At 47.3% G+C, this 14638-nt stretch overlaps 1 protein-coding gene across 2 annotated transcripts in view; it reads right to left on the bottom strand.

Moving 5' to 3' along the window:
- KIF26B (kinesin family member 26B) overlaps positions 1–14251 on the bottom strand; it is a 453264-nt gene extending 439013 nt beyond the window's left edge. Inside the window, exons 1-2 of one of the 2 annotated variants that reach the window (XM_057507852.1) lie at positions 13351–14251; positions 12196–12597 (exon numbers count right to left, since the gene is read on the bottom strand). In XM_057507852.1, the coding sequence (XP_057363835.1) occupies positions 12196–12597; positions 13351–13413 (465 nt within the window). In that variant the 5' untranslated portion in view covers positions 13414–14251. The remainder of the gene's footprint in view (positions 1–12195; positions 12598–13350) is intronic. The other variant, XM_057507851.1, reaches the window with a different exon arrangement.
- Between the last annotated feature and the right edge of the window lie 387 nt (positions 14252–14638).

Raw genomic sequence — 14638 nt, 5'->3', positions numbered from 1 at the left:
AATAAATCCTATTGGGATCTGATGGAGTCAGGAGCTAAAGGTTTCCTGGGGTGCCCTGGGCAAGCCTCTCCATCATTCCCTCATCTCCTTCCTGACTACCATAAAGGGGCATTAGAGAGAATCACCAATAACGACAAGTACTCCATAAAAAAATCAGTTAGCATAAAGTACCACCACACAAAAGCCCACAACCAGCAACTTCCTTCCCCAAGTGGATGCCTCACACAGGAAGCAGAGAGCCTGATGGGACGTACTGAAACCCAGCCTTTGTATTACATTTACCACCCCGGCTCGTAACTTGAAGCTGTCAGCCCTTCCTCCACTCTCAGCCTGCCGAGACAGCTAGCCATCCCTCTCTGCTGAGTACCCTTTTAATGGCACATCCCGCTTTATTAGCTGCCTTGACCTCCAATAAAAGCTCCGGCCTAACAATGTCTGAAACCTGAGACGGGGTATCTACCATGTTACTAACTTGTATGCTTCCTCCAAGGCTCCTGCAAAGTTCACACACGCTCATACACACTCAGGGCCCATTAGAAAGCTTCTCCTTAGAGATGCCACAAATAATTACATGAGCAAATTTAGGGAAAAGAACAACAAGAGAAATAAAGGATAAAATATCTGAGAACATCATCAGCAAACAGATGGACGGTTTTCCTACCTTTGGCAAAACGCTGAGTTGCGCTGCAGAAAGTTCTGCTCCGTTAATGCTCCTTAAAGTTAAGTGCAGAAAACTGAGGGCAGGAACGAGGACTAAGATGTGGCCTTCCTGTTTCCCCCACTGTTCTGTGCCTGTTCTCAATTGAATTTGTTCCCAAGTCATAAAGTGCTTTGGGCTGGTGAAGGACAAATGAAGTTGTTTTTAATATCTGTGCTCCCCGAGTTGAGTTTCAACTAAAGTACAAACATAAATTACTGTCATTGAAGCAAGAGTTAGGGAAACATTTCACAGGAAGTAGGTAGTTTAAGCAGGCAACCTGGGATAGTGTTAGAGAGAGAGAATAAAGTCTGTAACAGTGAACGGACCTCACTGACTCAGGCAGGAGTCAGCTACCTGCTGTCTCCTATGTGGACAACAGAGTCAAACTTTAGGCTTATTACACCCAAGTCATGGGCAGGGTTGTGTAAATACTGGTCTAAACAATTAAGGCCCTGTCTAGATATTTGAAGGAGCAGAAAGAGAAATTAAAGGGGGCAAAAAAGACTTTGGGAAAAATTTATACATAGACTTTATTTTTAAGAATGAAGAATAAAATGTTTGGAGTCCTGGTGTTCCCTATATTTTTACCCAGGTTGAACTCCCCACAAATGATTTCTAAATCCTCATCAGTATTGCAGATTTCTTAAAATGTAAAACCAACTATAAACAGCCTTTATATCCAAGGCAATTCTTTTTCTCAAGTATTCCTTACCAAATTGTTCTTAAAAAATCAACTGTCCTTTTGTTTGTCCAAGTTTATTTCTGCTGACAAACACAGAAGACAGTAATATAAACAGCTTTATTAAGAAACAGGAAGAATCTTGTCAGTCAATTTATGATCCAAATTCCAAAGGCAGAAACAGTGATGACTGTACTCAAAGGACATCTGTTTGAATGGGCAAATAAGGGAGACACACACAGTGGCTGGCTGAGGATGGGATTCTCACAAATGTGGCAACCCATGGAATGACTTCAGGCTCTGGGTTCGGTCGGAAATCCAGCTAGGACTTTGTCAAGCATATCCTCTGGAGCTTTGGAGCAAGGACAGGGTTCCAGAAAGTCTTGGGGCTTCTCTCCAGCATCACAGAGACTTGCAGGCTTGGGAGGAGTTTGGAGACCATTGACTCCCACCCTCTTGGTTTACAAAAGAGGAAGAATGCACAAGCTGGCTGGGCAATTTGCCGAGACCCCAGTGCCAACTGGTGCAGGAGGCATGGCCGCACCTGTGACTCCTCATCTCAGAATGGTCCCTCTTCACCTGAATATCTGGGGCTGTAGACAACCTCCAAGGCCTGACGACCACCCACCCTTCACTTAATGTCTCTTTCACCTCCTCTAGTTCTTCCTCCTTCTCCCCCTCTAGCTGTTTCTCATCTTTCTGTCCTCCCATCCATCCCTCAGCCTCTGTACCACACTGCTTGGTGTGGCAGAGAGTCAGTGAGGGGCTGATGCATGGCTGCAGGACCTCAGGGAAGATGCACAAGCTGCCATGCTCAGGACCAAGCTGTCCCTCTACAGAAAGACACACAATGGAACCAGGCAGCTGGTTAATTTTCTTCAACAATGGAGGATGCCAACTGTTTGCCTGAATTCAACTGCTGATTTTCAGTATAACCATTTGGTTAGGGAGCCCAACAACTTCCAATTGCTGTTGGCTTCTAATTGGTCAGTAAGCGAGTTGCTGCATGAAGCCACCAGGTAGATGGAGCAGGGAGTGGGACATGGTGGTTACAATGCTAAAGAAAGTAGCCACTATAAATACAACAATAGTGTTTTACGGGGAAGCAAAGCTGCTCATAACTGCTAGTGAAAAGGTGGAATTACCCCATGGAAAAATCTCAAGCTCTGTAAATTCCTATGTTATCTTAGAAGATATCCTGAATTAGCAATGACAAATGTCAGACATCACTCACAGTAGGATCAGCACAGTGTAACTGCAAACGAAACTGCATTGGAAGACAGGCAAGCCCAGCTGCTGGTGCTGCTTGGATCTGTACATGGCATGCAGTCACGATGGGGGGCTGCCCTCCCTGCCCAGCAGAGCCGCAGTGCCAAGTCAGGTGTGCAGTCCCTGGAGGGCCTCTGACAGGGGCAGGCTTAATGACAAAAAATCTCAATCCAGATTCATGTACCACAACTAAAAGGGTAACTATTTTCATCAACTGAGCCCTCCTACATTTTCTGTGGAGCCTACAAATGAATAAAGGAGTGCTTCATTCTCTTGGAGGTAGAGAAATGGGACCGAAGATGAGCTGAACAGATCCATTTTCTCCCACAGCTGCTTTTCCATTTTGGTGTCAGACTACTGGCAAAAGGAAAGAGAGATAGAGGGAGAGAGGAGAGGGGTCTTTCACAAAACTCAACTTCCTGTGGAAAGTCACTGGAATAAAACCAGACAGTAGTGGTTGACAATCATCGCCCAAATTTATGGGAACCCCACAACCCCGGTGGAAGCCTGTAGGGAAAATGGAAGTTCCATGGCCAGGATCCTCACCTGATACCCAGTTACATGTCCGAGGAGGTAAAACTTAGCCCACCGTGCAAGTGCATGCTTGTCTACCCGTTGGCAATAAGCCATTACTGCCGGTATTGCTATAAGATGAGTTCTGCCCTGTGCTAAGGGCAGAGGGAAGCAGGAGAGCAGATGCTAGAGAAGAGAGCAGGAGAGAGGAGAGCAGAGCCTGACACAGAGGCTGAGCCGGGGGCAGAGACGGAGGCAGACGGGATTCTAGCGTTCCATCTACCGCCATGAGAATAAAGCTTAGAATGGGCCCCTTTTAACCCACAACACGGCATTGTCATCATTATTCGGTCTCACTAAATCCACAGTGAACTTGTCTGGGGCTGAAACCCTCAGGCAAGACAGGATCCCATCATGGCCCCATTATGTAGATAAGAATATCCAAGTTCAGAAAGGCTAAGTAACTATGTAGTGGTGTAGCCTGGTTTTGCTCTCAATTTGTGGATCCACATCTTCATTTTTAAGGTCACAAGAACCTCTCATACCTTTCAGCACAACAAATCAAAACTACCTCAGCCGCCTCACCTCTGCCCTGCCCCTCAGGACACCAGAAACCCTCCTAACAACAGCCCCAGCAGCCCCCCTGAGCATGGAAACTCTGTCCTCACGTTCTTGCAGGCACCTGACCTTGTAACACCCTCCCTCTGAGGCTTGCTGCTCCTCAGATCCCATGGTTTTCTCCAGTCTTCCTCCCCCTTTCCTGACCTCATCTTGATTTACTTGCCAGCCCCTGAGGCTCCCTACCCCTCGGAGTAGTGGCCCCACGGCATAGTCTCCCAACATTCTCCATGGGGGCTCACCCTGCCCTGATTCCACCTCCTTCTTTGGGCTGATGTCTGCTAGAGCCACGTCTCCAGCTCAGAATCCACTCCAGAGACCCAGCTGGATTCTGGGGCAAACATCCTGCCTCAAGTTCTGCAGACCCAATCCCACGGCATTATCCACAACCATCCTGGAAAACCAGACCACAAGATCCAAAACCTGCCTTGGTCTGTGATGTCTGTGTTCGTGATGTAAGCGGCAGCAGTACACACACTTACCCCAGCCATAAATCTGGGAGAAGGCCCCCTCTTCTCCTGCCCTCCTGCCCCAAGCCTCAGTTGCCCCAGCAGGGGTGGTCTATGCACAAGATCTGTCAGGTCCAAGCCTCCTCTCACTGCACACCACCACACCTGAGTCCAGGTGTGCATCAGCTGTCACTCAAGCCACTGCGCATGCCTCTACCTGGACCCCAAGGCATCACACTTCCTGTACACCTTCTCTCTCACCAGAACAGCAATCTTCCTTAAATGAACACCTGGTCACTTCATTCCCTTCAGAAAGCCCTTCTGTAGCTGTTCATAGCCCACAGGATAATATTCAGACTCTAGCCTGTAAGGCCCTTCCTCCTGTCCCTGCCACCTTCCCAGCCTGTCACTCCGTCAGGCACATGCACTGTCATGGTCACCACAAACCACTGCAGTTCCCCAAAGTGCACTGAGCGTGCACAGCCTCTCTGTGCCTTCTGCCCACCATGCCCACTACCTGGACTATCCATGGTCCTCGTGTTTATGTGCTGACCTCCAGCCCACCTTCCAGAACCTCACCCCTCTGCCCCCTGGCAGCCTGCACAGCCCATGGCCCAGCACTTAACACACTGCCCTCCAACTCTTCACTTCCCTGTCCCTCTGATACTAAATAGACTAGGAGTTACTCCAGGGCAGGACTTTCAGTGTTTCCTACCTTGGTTATAATGGACTTGGCCTCATACTGTAGCTGGAACATGAGCAGGAATCAAAAATGCTTTATTGGCATATGACTGTGAAGGCAAAAACAATTAATAAAATAACAGCAAGCTAAACCCAGCAACACATTTAAAAAAACACTGTGATCAAGTGGGGTTATTTTGGGAAGGGAAAGATGGTGCACTATTAGGAAAGATAACAACTTACAACACTAATAGACCTAAGGAGAAAAATCATATGACCATCTCCCTAAGTACTGAAAAGACATTTGGCAAAATACAACACCCATTCTTGATTAAAAACCCTAAATAAAAAACTTCCTTAACTTTTAAAAAGATATATAGACTTCAGTCCAAAAGCCAAATCCTACTTAATGGGATTTGTATACCCCTACTATACACATGCCCACTTTATCACCACAACTTACACTGTATTGGAAGCCTTAATTAATGTAACAAAAAAGAGAAAACCATTACATGAATAAAAATACCGAAAGAAAAGAGCAATGATATCTCTATTGAAGATGATAAATTATTTTGAAAATGCAAGAGAACCAATTTTAAAAACTAATCAATACATTAATAGAGTTTAATAAGGTAATGGGATACAAAATTAATATATAAACCAATATCCTTCTTATATACAAACAATTACCAATTAGAAGAGAAAATGGAATTGAAGAGCTCATTTACAATAACAACAAAAGCTATAATACCTAGGAGTAAATTTCACTAAACATGTGTGAAGTCATATGAGAAAATCCTTTAAAATTGCTGAAAATTACATTTGTTCAAAGGAAAAGACTTCCCGTGTTCTTGGGGAAGGCTCAACATCACAAAGACACCAAATATCCCCCCAGTTAACATATGAATTTAGCATGGTCCCAATTAAAAACTTTTTTTCTGGAGTTAGGCAAGTTGATTCTAAAGTTCATATGGGAAAAGAGGAAGAAAAACCAGGAAAACTTCTAGAAAGGAAAGGCATTTCCTTTGGGAAATGTTTGGGAGAGAGAGGGCTAGCCCTACCACACAGTGCAACATGCTACCAAGATTCTATAACTAAAATAGTGTGGAACTGGTACATGAAGATAGAAATAAATAGAAGATAACAGAAGGCCCAGAAACAGACCCCATACAACTGAATATGGGATTATTGGTAATGATGGCATCGCAAATCAGTGGGGGAAAGATGGATTTTTTTGTTCTTTCTCTAATAAAGGGTTTGGGTGCAACTGGATGGACATTTAGAAGAAAAGATACAATTGATCTTCATTATACACCAAAATAATCTCCCAATAGATTAGAGATCTAAATATTAAAAGGGAAACTATCTATATTTATTTTAATTATTGAAACACATCTATATTTATATAGATAGATAGATACTCAAAGAAGACATAAGTGAATTCCTTTAAAACCCTGAAGGGGTGGATGGATGCCTTTTTAACAAATGAGTCAAAATCTAGTTTTCTTAGGTGGGTTCTGGATCATCCGAAAGGCAATGAATGGCAAGCAAGATAATGGATACAAACTGATTTACTATTTTGACAAATATTTCAAAAGTAGTCTAGAAATACAGGTGTATTCCCAGTCCTTTTGCACCTATGTGAATGTACTTTAAGATATTTCTGATTGGCTCATGTAAGTATGAAAGATCAACGGGAGCCCATTCTAAACAGTGTTTCTTTGGCACAGTAAGACCTTATAGGAAGTTTCAAAAAAAAAATGTAGAGCAAAGATGCTGTGATCAGCCTGTGAGTCAAGATAGTGGTAAAAAGAAGATCAATGTTTTATTCCTGAAAAGAGACTATGACCGTCACAGACACCAGCCAATTTGCAATCCTTGCCAAGAAGGAACTGAGTCGCGATCTGGCCGCCCGGCAGACACGCGCTGAAGCGTCCTGCTGAAGAACTCCCTCCCAGAAGGTCACACAAGCCCTTCCAGCAGGGTTTTTCAGAAAAGGCTGACAACACAGTCTCAACTGAGTGACCATAAATTCGAGGAAGTTCCTTTTTCCCCTCCATTACATTCCAGCCAAGAAAATTCCTCAGCTCAGAATCTTGACAACCACACGTATTTTTCCTGCCCCACCTCCCACCCCATCCTGAAAGCGCAGTTACCATCTGTGGGTCCAGGAAAAATAATCACAGCATTCTCTCCAGAGCAGGGGTCCCCCACTCAGCCAATGATACTAACAGTGATCCTCACTGGCTTTTGAGGGAAGAGTACCCTTAGATTTCTCCGGTCTTGGCATCTTTTACTTATGTTTCCTTTTGTGACCTGAACCATATCACCTGGAATTCCAGGGTAAAGAACAGAAATCAGATTTGTCTTCATTTTGCTGTATGAGACTGTAGGCATGTATGTATGTGCATATGTATGTGTGTGTATCTTAGTACAGTGCCTGGCACATACTAAGGATGGTAACTGTTTTCCATGTACAATCATCATTATTAGCAATGCCATTACTGTTATGAATGGTACAACTGTGATGTAACACCAAAGAGCAACTGATATTGCCTAAATTTTATTGACTTAATCCTTCCAAATGCTGACAAATTACTAGCCTCAGCCATTTAAAAATCACATTTCTAATGCAATAATCCTATCTGCAATAAATGTGGAAAAACTTACTACAGGCCAGAGATTTTTACAAAGTGAATTAAGTCACTATATAAATGGACCATGTTGGTTCACAATTAAAAGTCTGGTAGAATGAAATGCCATTATTCCATAGCTTGCTAAGCTTTAAAGAGATTACTATTCACATGTCTTTACTGGGAATGATTTTATAATCCCTAAAGTGCTTCCAAAATTTTTAAATGATAAATGCTGCAGGACATTTTCATTACTGATATTATCTATTAACTGATCCTTTATCTAAAATCTGTCTGAAATGGAAAAGATTCAAATGAAGCTTTCTGAAAACATGTGTTCTTAGAAGATTTCAGATAGAATTTTCTCATAAGTAATAAGTATTTAAAATGCAGTATCTATTTTACAATGTTTATAAAGTATTTTACAATGGCTTCCAAGGGACCTTTTAAATAGAGTTATTTTGGAGCTGTGAAAATACGGAAAAACATGTATATGTGTGTGTGTGTGTGTGTGTGTGTGTGTATACATATATCTATATCCATATATATATCCCCAAGTCTAGACTTACTTGGGCTCTGGCTATTTAGAGTCTACTTTTGGTGTTTTTAAACCCCTATGACACATTCCTTTCTTTCATCTCTGTGATTCCTGGCCACCCTTCTCAGTATGTCTGGTTAATCTCCCTGATATTTCTGGGGCACTAGACCCAGAGTATGTGACTGAGAGAAAAATCAGATAGGAATGTAGTTCTGGACCTTTTTTTACATAAAAGAAGATTTCCTTTTATTGATATGGAAATGAACAGATGTCTGATAACCTTTTGCCAACCTCGACCATTTCTGCTTACTCCAGGGAATTCCTTTGGGCTGAGGTTTCATAGGGCTGATACTGTCAATTCAAAGTTCTGTCACAGACACCAGAGTGACGTAGGATAGCCCAAAAATGGGAGATTCATTCCTTGGCCCCTGTTCCTGGCTTGGCTCCTCGACTGTGTGTAAAACAGGAAAGATGCTCTTGCCAGTGATACGAAATAGTTTTATATTTATACATTTTAACTACAACTGGTAAAAGTTAAAAACTTAAAATTCCAGCACTTTACGAATCCCCATTCTTTTTTTTTATCTGACCATTTCCACTTACCAACCCTAGAAAAGAAATGATATAAACCCAGTAACTGCTTTTTTACTGACTGAGGTAATCAAAGTCTACACGAATGTTTTACAATCTACCACCAGGCACAGATCTTTACTCGCCCAGGTAAGTTGCTATTTGAAAGGACGAATCCAGAGTATCAAGAGTTATGTGAGCTCACAGGTGTCACTTCTACATTCAAGAGTCTCTTTTATTCCTAAATTGACCTCGACTCTCTATCTCTTTCCAGAAACCTCAAACTCAATGCATGGATAACCAAACCATTATCAGCCTACCCTCTGAGCTCCACCCAAATATGTACCCCCTCCTGTTTCCTGTCTCAGGTAACACTGTTCCCACCAACCCAGTTACCTAAGCTAGAAACCTCCAAGTCATGTCGCCTTCTGACATGAAGCCTCCTTCTTCAGCAGCCACATGACTACTGAACATGTGGCCAGAACAGGGCAGTCAGTCCTCAGGCCACCAGGGCCACTCTCTGCCTCCAGGGACCAGCAGATACCCCTGCATGGGCTCACAAGAACCATCTCCCCTCCTTAACCAACTGTCCCAGAGACAAGACTGGGGGGGAGATTCAATAGTGCTTGCTACCTACCAAGTGAACACAGTGTGTGAACACATATGGCAGTATGAGATTTGGGAAATGTATTGAAAGTGGATAATGCTTTATAAGAAAAATCCTAAATTCTGTAAAATACAAATCTAACAGAATCTTGTTTAATTAATAGTCAACCCTCACATCCTTCTTTAAAGAATAGAAGCACTTTCAAACATTATCTAAAACAATTTTCATGACTTCTCACAGTTTGAATCGTTTTTTTTCTTAATATATTAATGGAAAGTTAAAAATATGTATGAAAACTCATTTACTCAATGTTACAAAATAAATCAATGGTAGAGAAAGAACAAAACAAATCCATCCTAAAATTGTAAAATTCCTGGATGGGCCATTCTGCCTTTGACTTTTAAACGCCTACTTAGGAGACTTTCAATACGACCTAGTATAATTTAATACTCTGGTATTTAAGAAAATATTCCCCAAATACAGTTAAGAACCTTAAGTGAATTACAAAGATGTTTTTTGCTAATTACCCCTTAAAAACATGTCTTTATCTTCCAGCCACTTACTCTCCAGGGCATACTACATGTTGGGAGTCACAATGACATCTCTTGTTCAAGGAAACTAAACTCCTTCTGTGCCTGAGGGCTACATAGGTCTATAGTTTGCTCATAAATCTGGCCCTGGGAAAGAGAAAGGCCTTGTCTCAGGGTTATACAGACCTCCATCTGTGGTACTCAGGAGGACACAGCATTTGTTTAGTTTAGAGGTACAAGGAAATGTACCTAACCTAAGGGTACCAGTGCTTAAAAAATTAAAAAAAAAAAATTATGATTCCCAGAGACATGCAGATCTGTAGTTAAAATTGAGGCCCCCATATCTCTTACGAACAATGAGGTCATCCAAATCACCCCAGTTTCTGGCTAAGTCCTGTGCAAAACCCTGTACCAAATGTGGTGTTTCACTGTGCTATACTACATATAAAACTCCAGACAACTGTGGCACTGTGCAACAGCATGTGTACATTAAAGTGATCCTGTGCAGCTGGCTGCTCTTCCCTAGACATGTCTGGGTCACTGAAAGTCAGTGGGGAGCACTGAGGATCAGCAGACCCAAGATGCTTCTGCAGCCATCACTCTGACAATATGATGAGCTTCCCAGAATCACTTTTATCTCATCACATAAATAAAACTGGCAAATATAGTGAGCTGCCTCCCATGGCATTACAAATGAATTTTCCAGGCTGCTTCAACTAAAATTCTACTTTGTCACCTCACTACCACCAAACAAGATGGATACATTTAAGTTTCAACATTACTTTTTTTTTCTTCCCACGGATTTCCTCCCCATCCTCCATTTTTATGAAAAGAGTATATTTTGATTTACCTTTGCACACAAGGAGCACTCAACAACTAAAGAACGTTCTAGAATAATTTGGTAGGCTGCAACTTATTAAGATTGCCAAATAGCAGATGTTATCTGTAAGAACTAAGGTTCTCCAAAACGTATCAGATGGTCTAATCTAGTTTCACAATCTCAGAGTCACACTCCTTTGCAGCAGTCACTACTGGTGGAATCCATTCTAATTGTATGTTTTGTGGTTCCCGCATGTATCCTCCATTAGAATACAAGCTGCACATGGACAAACACTGCATGTACCTGTTATTTCATTGTTGTGCCTAATAAAGTGCCTGGAATACAGTTGGAAATCAAAGAATACTGATAATGATCAAAAGAGCAAATAATTGTGAGTGAACAAAATCATGTTCAATCGGAGGATACAGCTTCCAAGAGTGAAATGAGCTCTTAAATTCCCTGAGATCTATTCTTGGGGCATCTTGACAGATTTATAATCAAACTACACAAATGGCATACTGACAACAATCCCCAAGTTCATTATTCTTAAGATAAATTCAGGATTCATAAAACCAATTCCCTTGGTAGCAATTTTCCACATTTAAAATTTTACATCTTCTGTGGGTATTTTATTTAACCTTAGCATCTGAAAATATGAATGGGCATGTATTCAGATAAACAGATGCAGTTTTCCTAAACTCCACTCCCCAAAATCACAGTATTTCAAAAGTCATATAAATATAAATCAGAAAATGCCATTGGACAGTGTCAGAAATCTCCGCAGGAGTTCACTCTGTGTCCTTGATATTTCTCTCTAACCACTGATAAAAGCTCTTTGAAGTGGAAGAGTAAATATTATGGTTTGATAGTACTTGAGCCCAACCGCGCAAAGGCGATTGCATTGTGCTCTGCTCTGGGGGCGCCCGGCGCGCGCACGGGGTTGCCATGGAGGACCCGGTGTGCTCGCGGCTGCGGCGGCCAGGAGGCAGCCAGCTCCAGGAGCCTTCTACCCTTCATTTCAGAGACGCACAGAACATCACGGGGAATGCTGATGTTCGAATACGTGTTCCTGTTTTGTCATCCTGGGAAGGAAGGACCCCACACAGATCATGGGAAACGCCAGCTCCCAAATGTCAGCTTGCTTTTACTGCCCCCACCAACACGTTCTTTAAGGATCGCGGGTGGGGAGAAAAACCCAAGGGGGGGTACCAGCAGTCCCCACGCAGGGAAGAAAGAAAAACATCTTAGAAGTTGGGTAGGCGTGACCCCCGCCTGCCACACCGCAGAGGACGCGAGGGAAGAGGGTCCTCGAGAGGGGGTTGGGGGCGGCAACTCGCAAGTACAACGGCGGGTCCCGGCGGGCGCGGGGAGCAGGGAGAGGAAACCGAGGAGTGGAGGGCAGCAGGCACTTGGCCTGGGGCACCCCTAGCGGGCCGAGGCCTGAGGCTGCGGGCGCACGTCCCGGTTCGGCGCCCAGGGCCTGTGGAGCAGCTCCAGCGCCGCGGGACCCCTGGGCCGCGCCCTGCGGAGCTGCCCCGGCCCCGCCTGCAGTTGCGCCGCCCGCCCGGCCTGCCCGCGCGGCGCTCACCTTGCCCGGGAAGGGCCCGGGAAGGAGCAGCTTCAGAGCCTGCCTCTTCAGCTCCCCCAGGCGGGCGTTGCAGTTCTCGCACCAGACGCCGCGGTCCGAGCCGGGGGAGGAGCCGCCGCCACTGCCCGAGCCCGGGGAGCCCGTGCCGAAGCCCGGCGAGCCGCCCAGGGAGCCGGGCGAGCTGGTGCCGATGCCCGGGGAGGCGGGGCCTGGGGAGCCCGTGAAGGAGCTCGGGGACGAGGTTCCTGAGCCGGGGGACGGGGTCCCGGACGAGCCGAGCGCCGAGCCTGCGCCCTCGGGGGTGGGCCGGCTCCCGGTGCGCGACTCCTCGTACGCCTTCCGGTACCAGCTCTCTGGGGAGAAGGGCGCCGCGGGCTTGGTGGGCGAGCAGACATCATTCACCTGTGGGGGGCGACACGCGGGTGTCAGGAGCTCCTGGAGCCGGGCTCGGCTGGGGGGCCCTCCCGCCTGCCCGGGAATCACGCTCCCGAGGGCCCGGCCGAGCGCCCACCCGCGCGCATTCGGAGCGGCTCCGAGCCCTGCGACCAAATCGGCCTCCACACGTCCCACTAATTGTCCTTAAGTGAGTCCCGGCGGTCCGGTGCCCCTGCGCCGGTACCGGGAGCCGGCGGACTCCTCTCTGGAGAAGAGGGCTCTCTTCGGGGTTTTAAATGGTTTCTGCAGGGGGATCCCCTAGATTCAGCGCCCAGGTTCAAGATCTTGGAAGACGCTACTGGCGGGGGATGGAGGGGCAGACTTCTAGATCTTCATCCATTCCGGGTACAACCCTCGGAATCCTAAAGGTAAATGAAAGGCTCTCCCGGCTCCAGGGAAATGACCCCGGGAGACGCCAGAGAATTCATGGAAAACTGTCCCATTAGGCTTAACTCAGCCTAGAAGTGTACGGATGTTGCAAAAGTTAGGGGTGCGGGGAAGGAAGGGAAGAAACGAGAGGACTGGAAAAATTTCGAGGCCAGGCGGGCGCGCGGGCGTCCCCGGGGCCGACCCGCCTGGGCGCATGCACACCCGCGAGCAGCGGAGGCGACCCTGCATCTGGCGGACAGAGAAGCCGCCCCGCCGGCCGCTGGCTACCCGGGGAGGGGACCCGGCAGGGACGGTCTGGCGACGCGTCTCCGCATACCCGACACAACTTACCCCGTATTTCTTGCCCCTGGTGGAGACCGCAAGCCTCTCTTTATTCCCAGCTACCGAATTCATGGTGGCTTTTCCAGAGGAGAGTGTCTAGATGTTCCACCAAGGCTCCATCCAAAAGGTCTTCCAACCTAGAACGGCCCCCAGTCGTAGGGACCTGCCTCTTAGCTACCCAGTCAAGGTTTCTTAATTTGGGTCGAGTGGGGATAAAAGCAAATGGATCCCAGACGTACCACTAATTTACAAAGGGTTGGTTTTTCTTCTGTTCAGATACTGCTTTTCCTCATCGTCTTCTGCCTCCTCCGGTCACACGTTCTCTTTTCACGGGCACATCCAGACAATTGGCATTTTCCTCAACCCAGTAAGTCGTTTTCCTCCACGAGGGACCAGAGGCAAACAGTCCGGCACACGGCAGTCGCGGGGACGGTGGGCGAGCCCTCGCCTCGCCTCGCCCAGCCTGGGAACCGGCGGTGGGAACCGGTCTCCTTCGCGGAGCTTGGAAACTGACTTCAAAGAAATTCTCCCAAAAAATATAAAGATCCAGACTCGGGGAGGAGCCTCAGCGTGTCGCGGAGCCAATATCCGCCGGCCCGCGGTGCCTGACAGCTGCGCGAGGGCAGAGGGGCGGCCGCTGGGCCCGGGGCCGGGCGCGGTCAGCGCGCGCGTGTGCGCCCGGGCGCAGCGCGGATCCTCGGGAGCGGCCGCCCAGCCGCCCGGGAGCCCGTCGCCTGGCTGCCGCCGCCGCGCCGGCCGGGATCCATTTTCTGCAGCGCGCTCCTGTCCGACACCGCGCGGAGAGGGCCGGGGGCGGGGGCAGGCGAGCGCGCTCCGGGCGGGGAAGTTATGTGAGGGGCCCGTGTCCCGGGCTCTAATGAAGCACCGCGGCGCCAGCCGCAGCTGCAGGGCAACGCCGAGCGGGGGGCTGGACAGAAACACGCGGGCCTCCCCGCCCCCAAGTGCTTTCTCTTCCTGGCCACGCTTGCAGTTCTGCCTTTGAAACGCCGTGTAACCGGGATTGAGTCACAAACAGGTCCACAAACATGCCGGGTCCTCCCCCCGCCCTTTGTTCTCCTAGACCTGCCCGGCAAACCTCTCTGGAATTGCCCTACCAACCCCTGCCTGGCCAGGGGGCCGCCCTCCCAACCACCGCCGGAGTGCAGGGGCTTTCGCCCCCGGCCGCCCGCGCCCCACTCTGCCAGGTACCCAGCAGGGTAGGGCGGGACAGGTGAGCCCGGAAGCCAGACGACTGCCACCGGGCAGGGGAAACTGAGAGCTGCGACGCACAGCACGC

This window comes from Manis pentadactyla, chromosome 9, assembly GCF_030020395.1.
Source record: "Manis pentadactyla isolate mManPen7 chromosome 9, mManPen7.hap1, whole genome shotgun sequence".
Classification (NCBI taxonomy): Eukaryota; Metazoa; Chordata; class Mammalia; order Pholidota; family Manidae; genus Manis; species Manis pentadactyla.
This window is presented reverse-complemented; position numbering and strand designations above follow the sequence as displayed.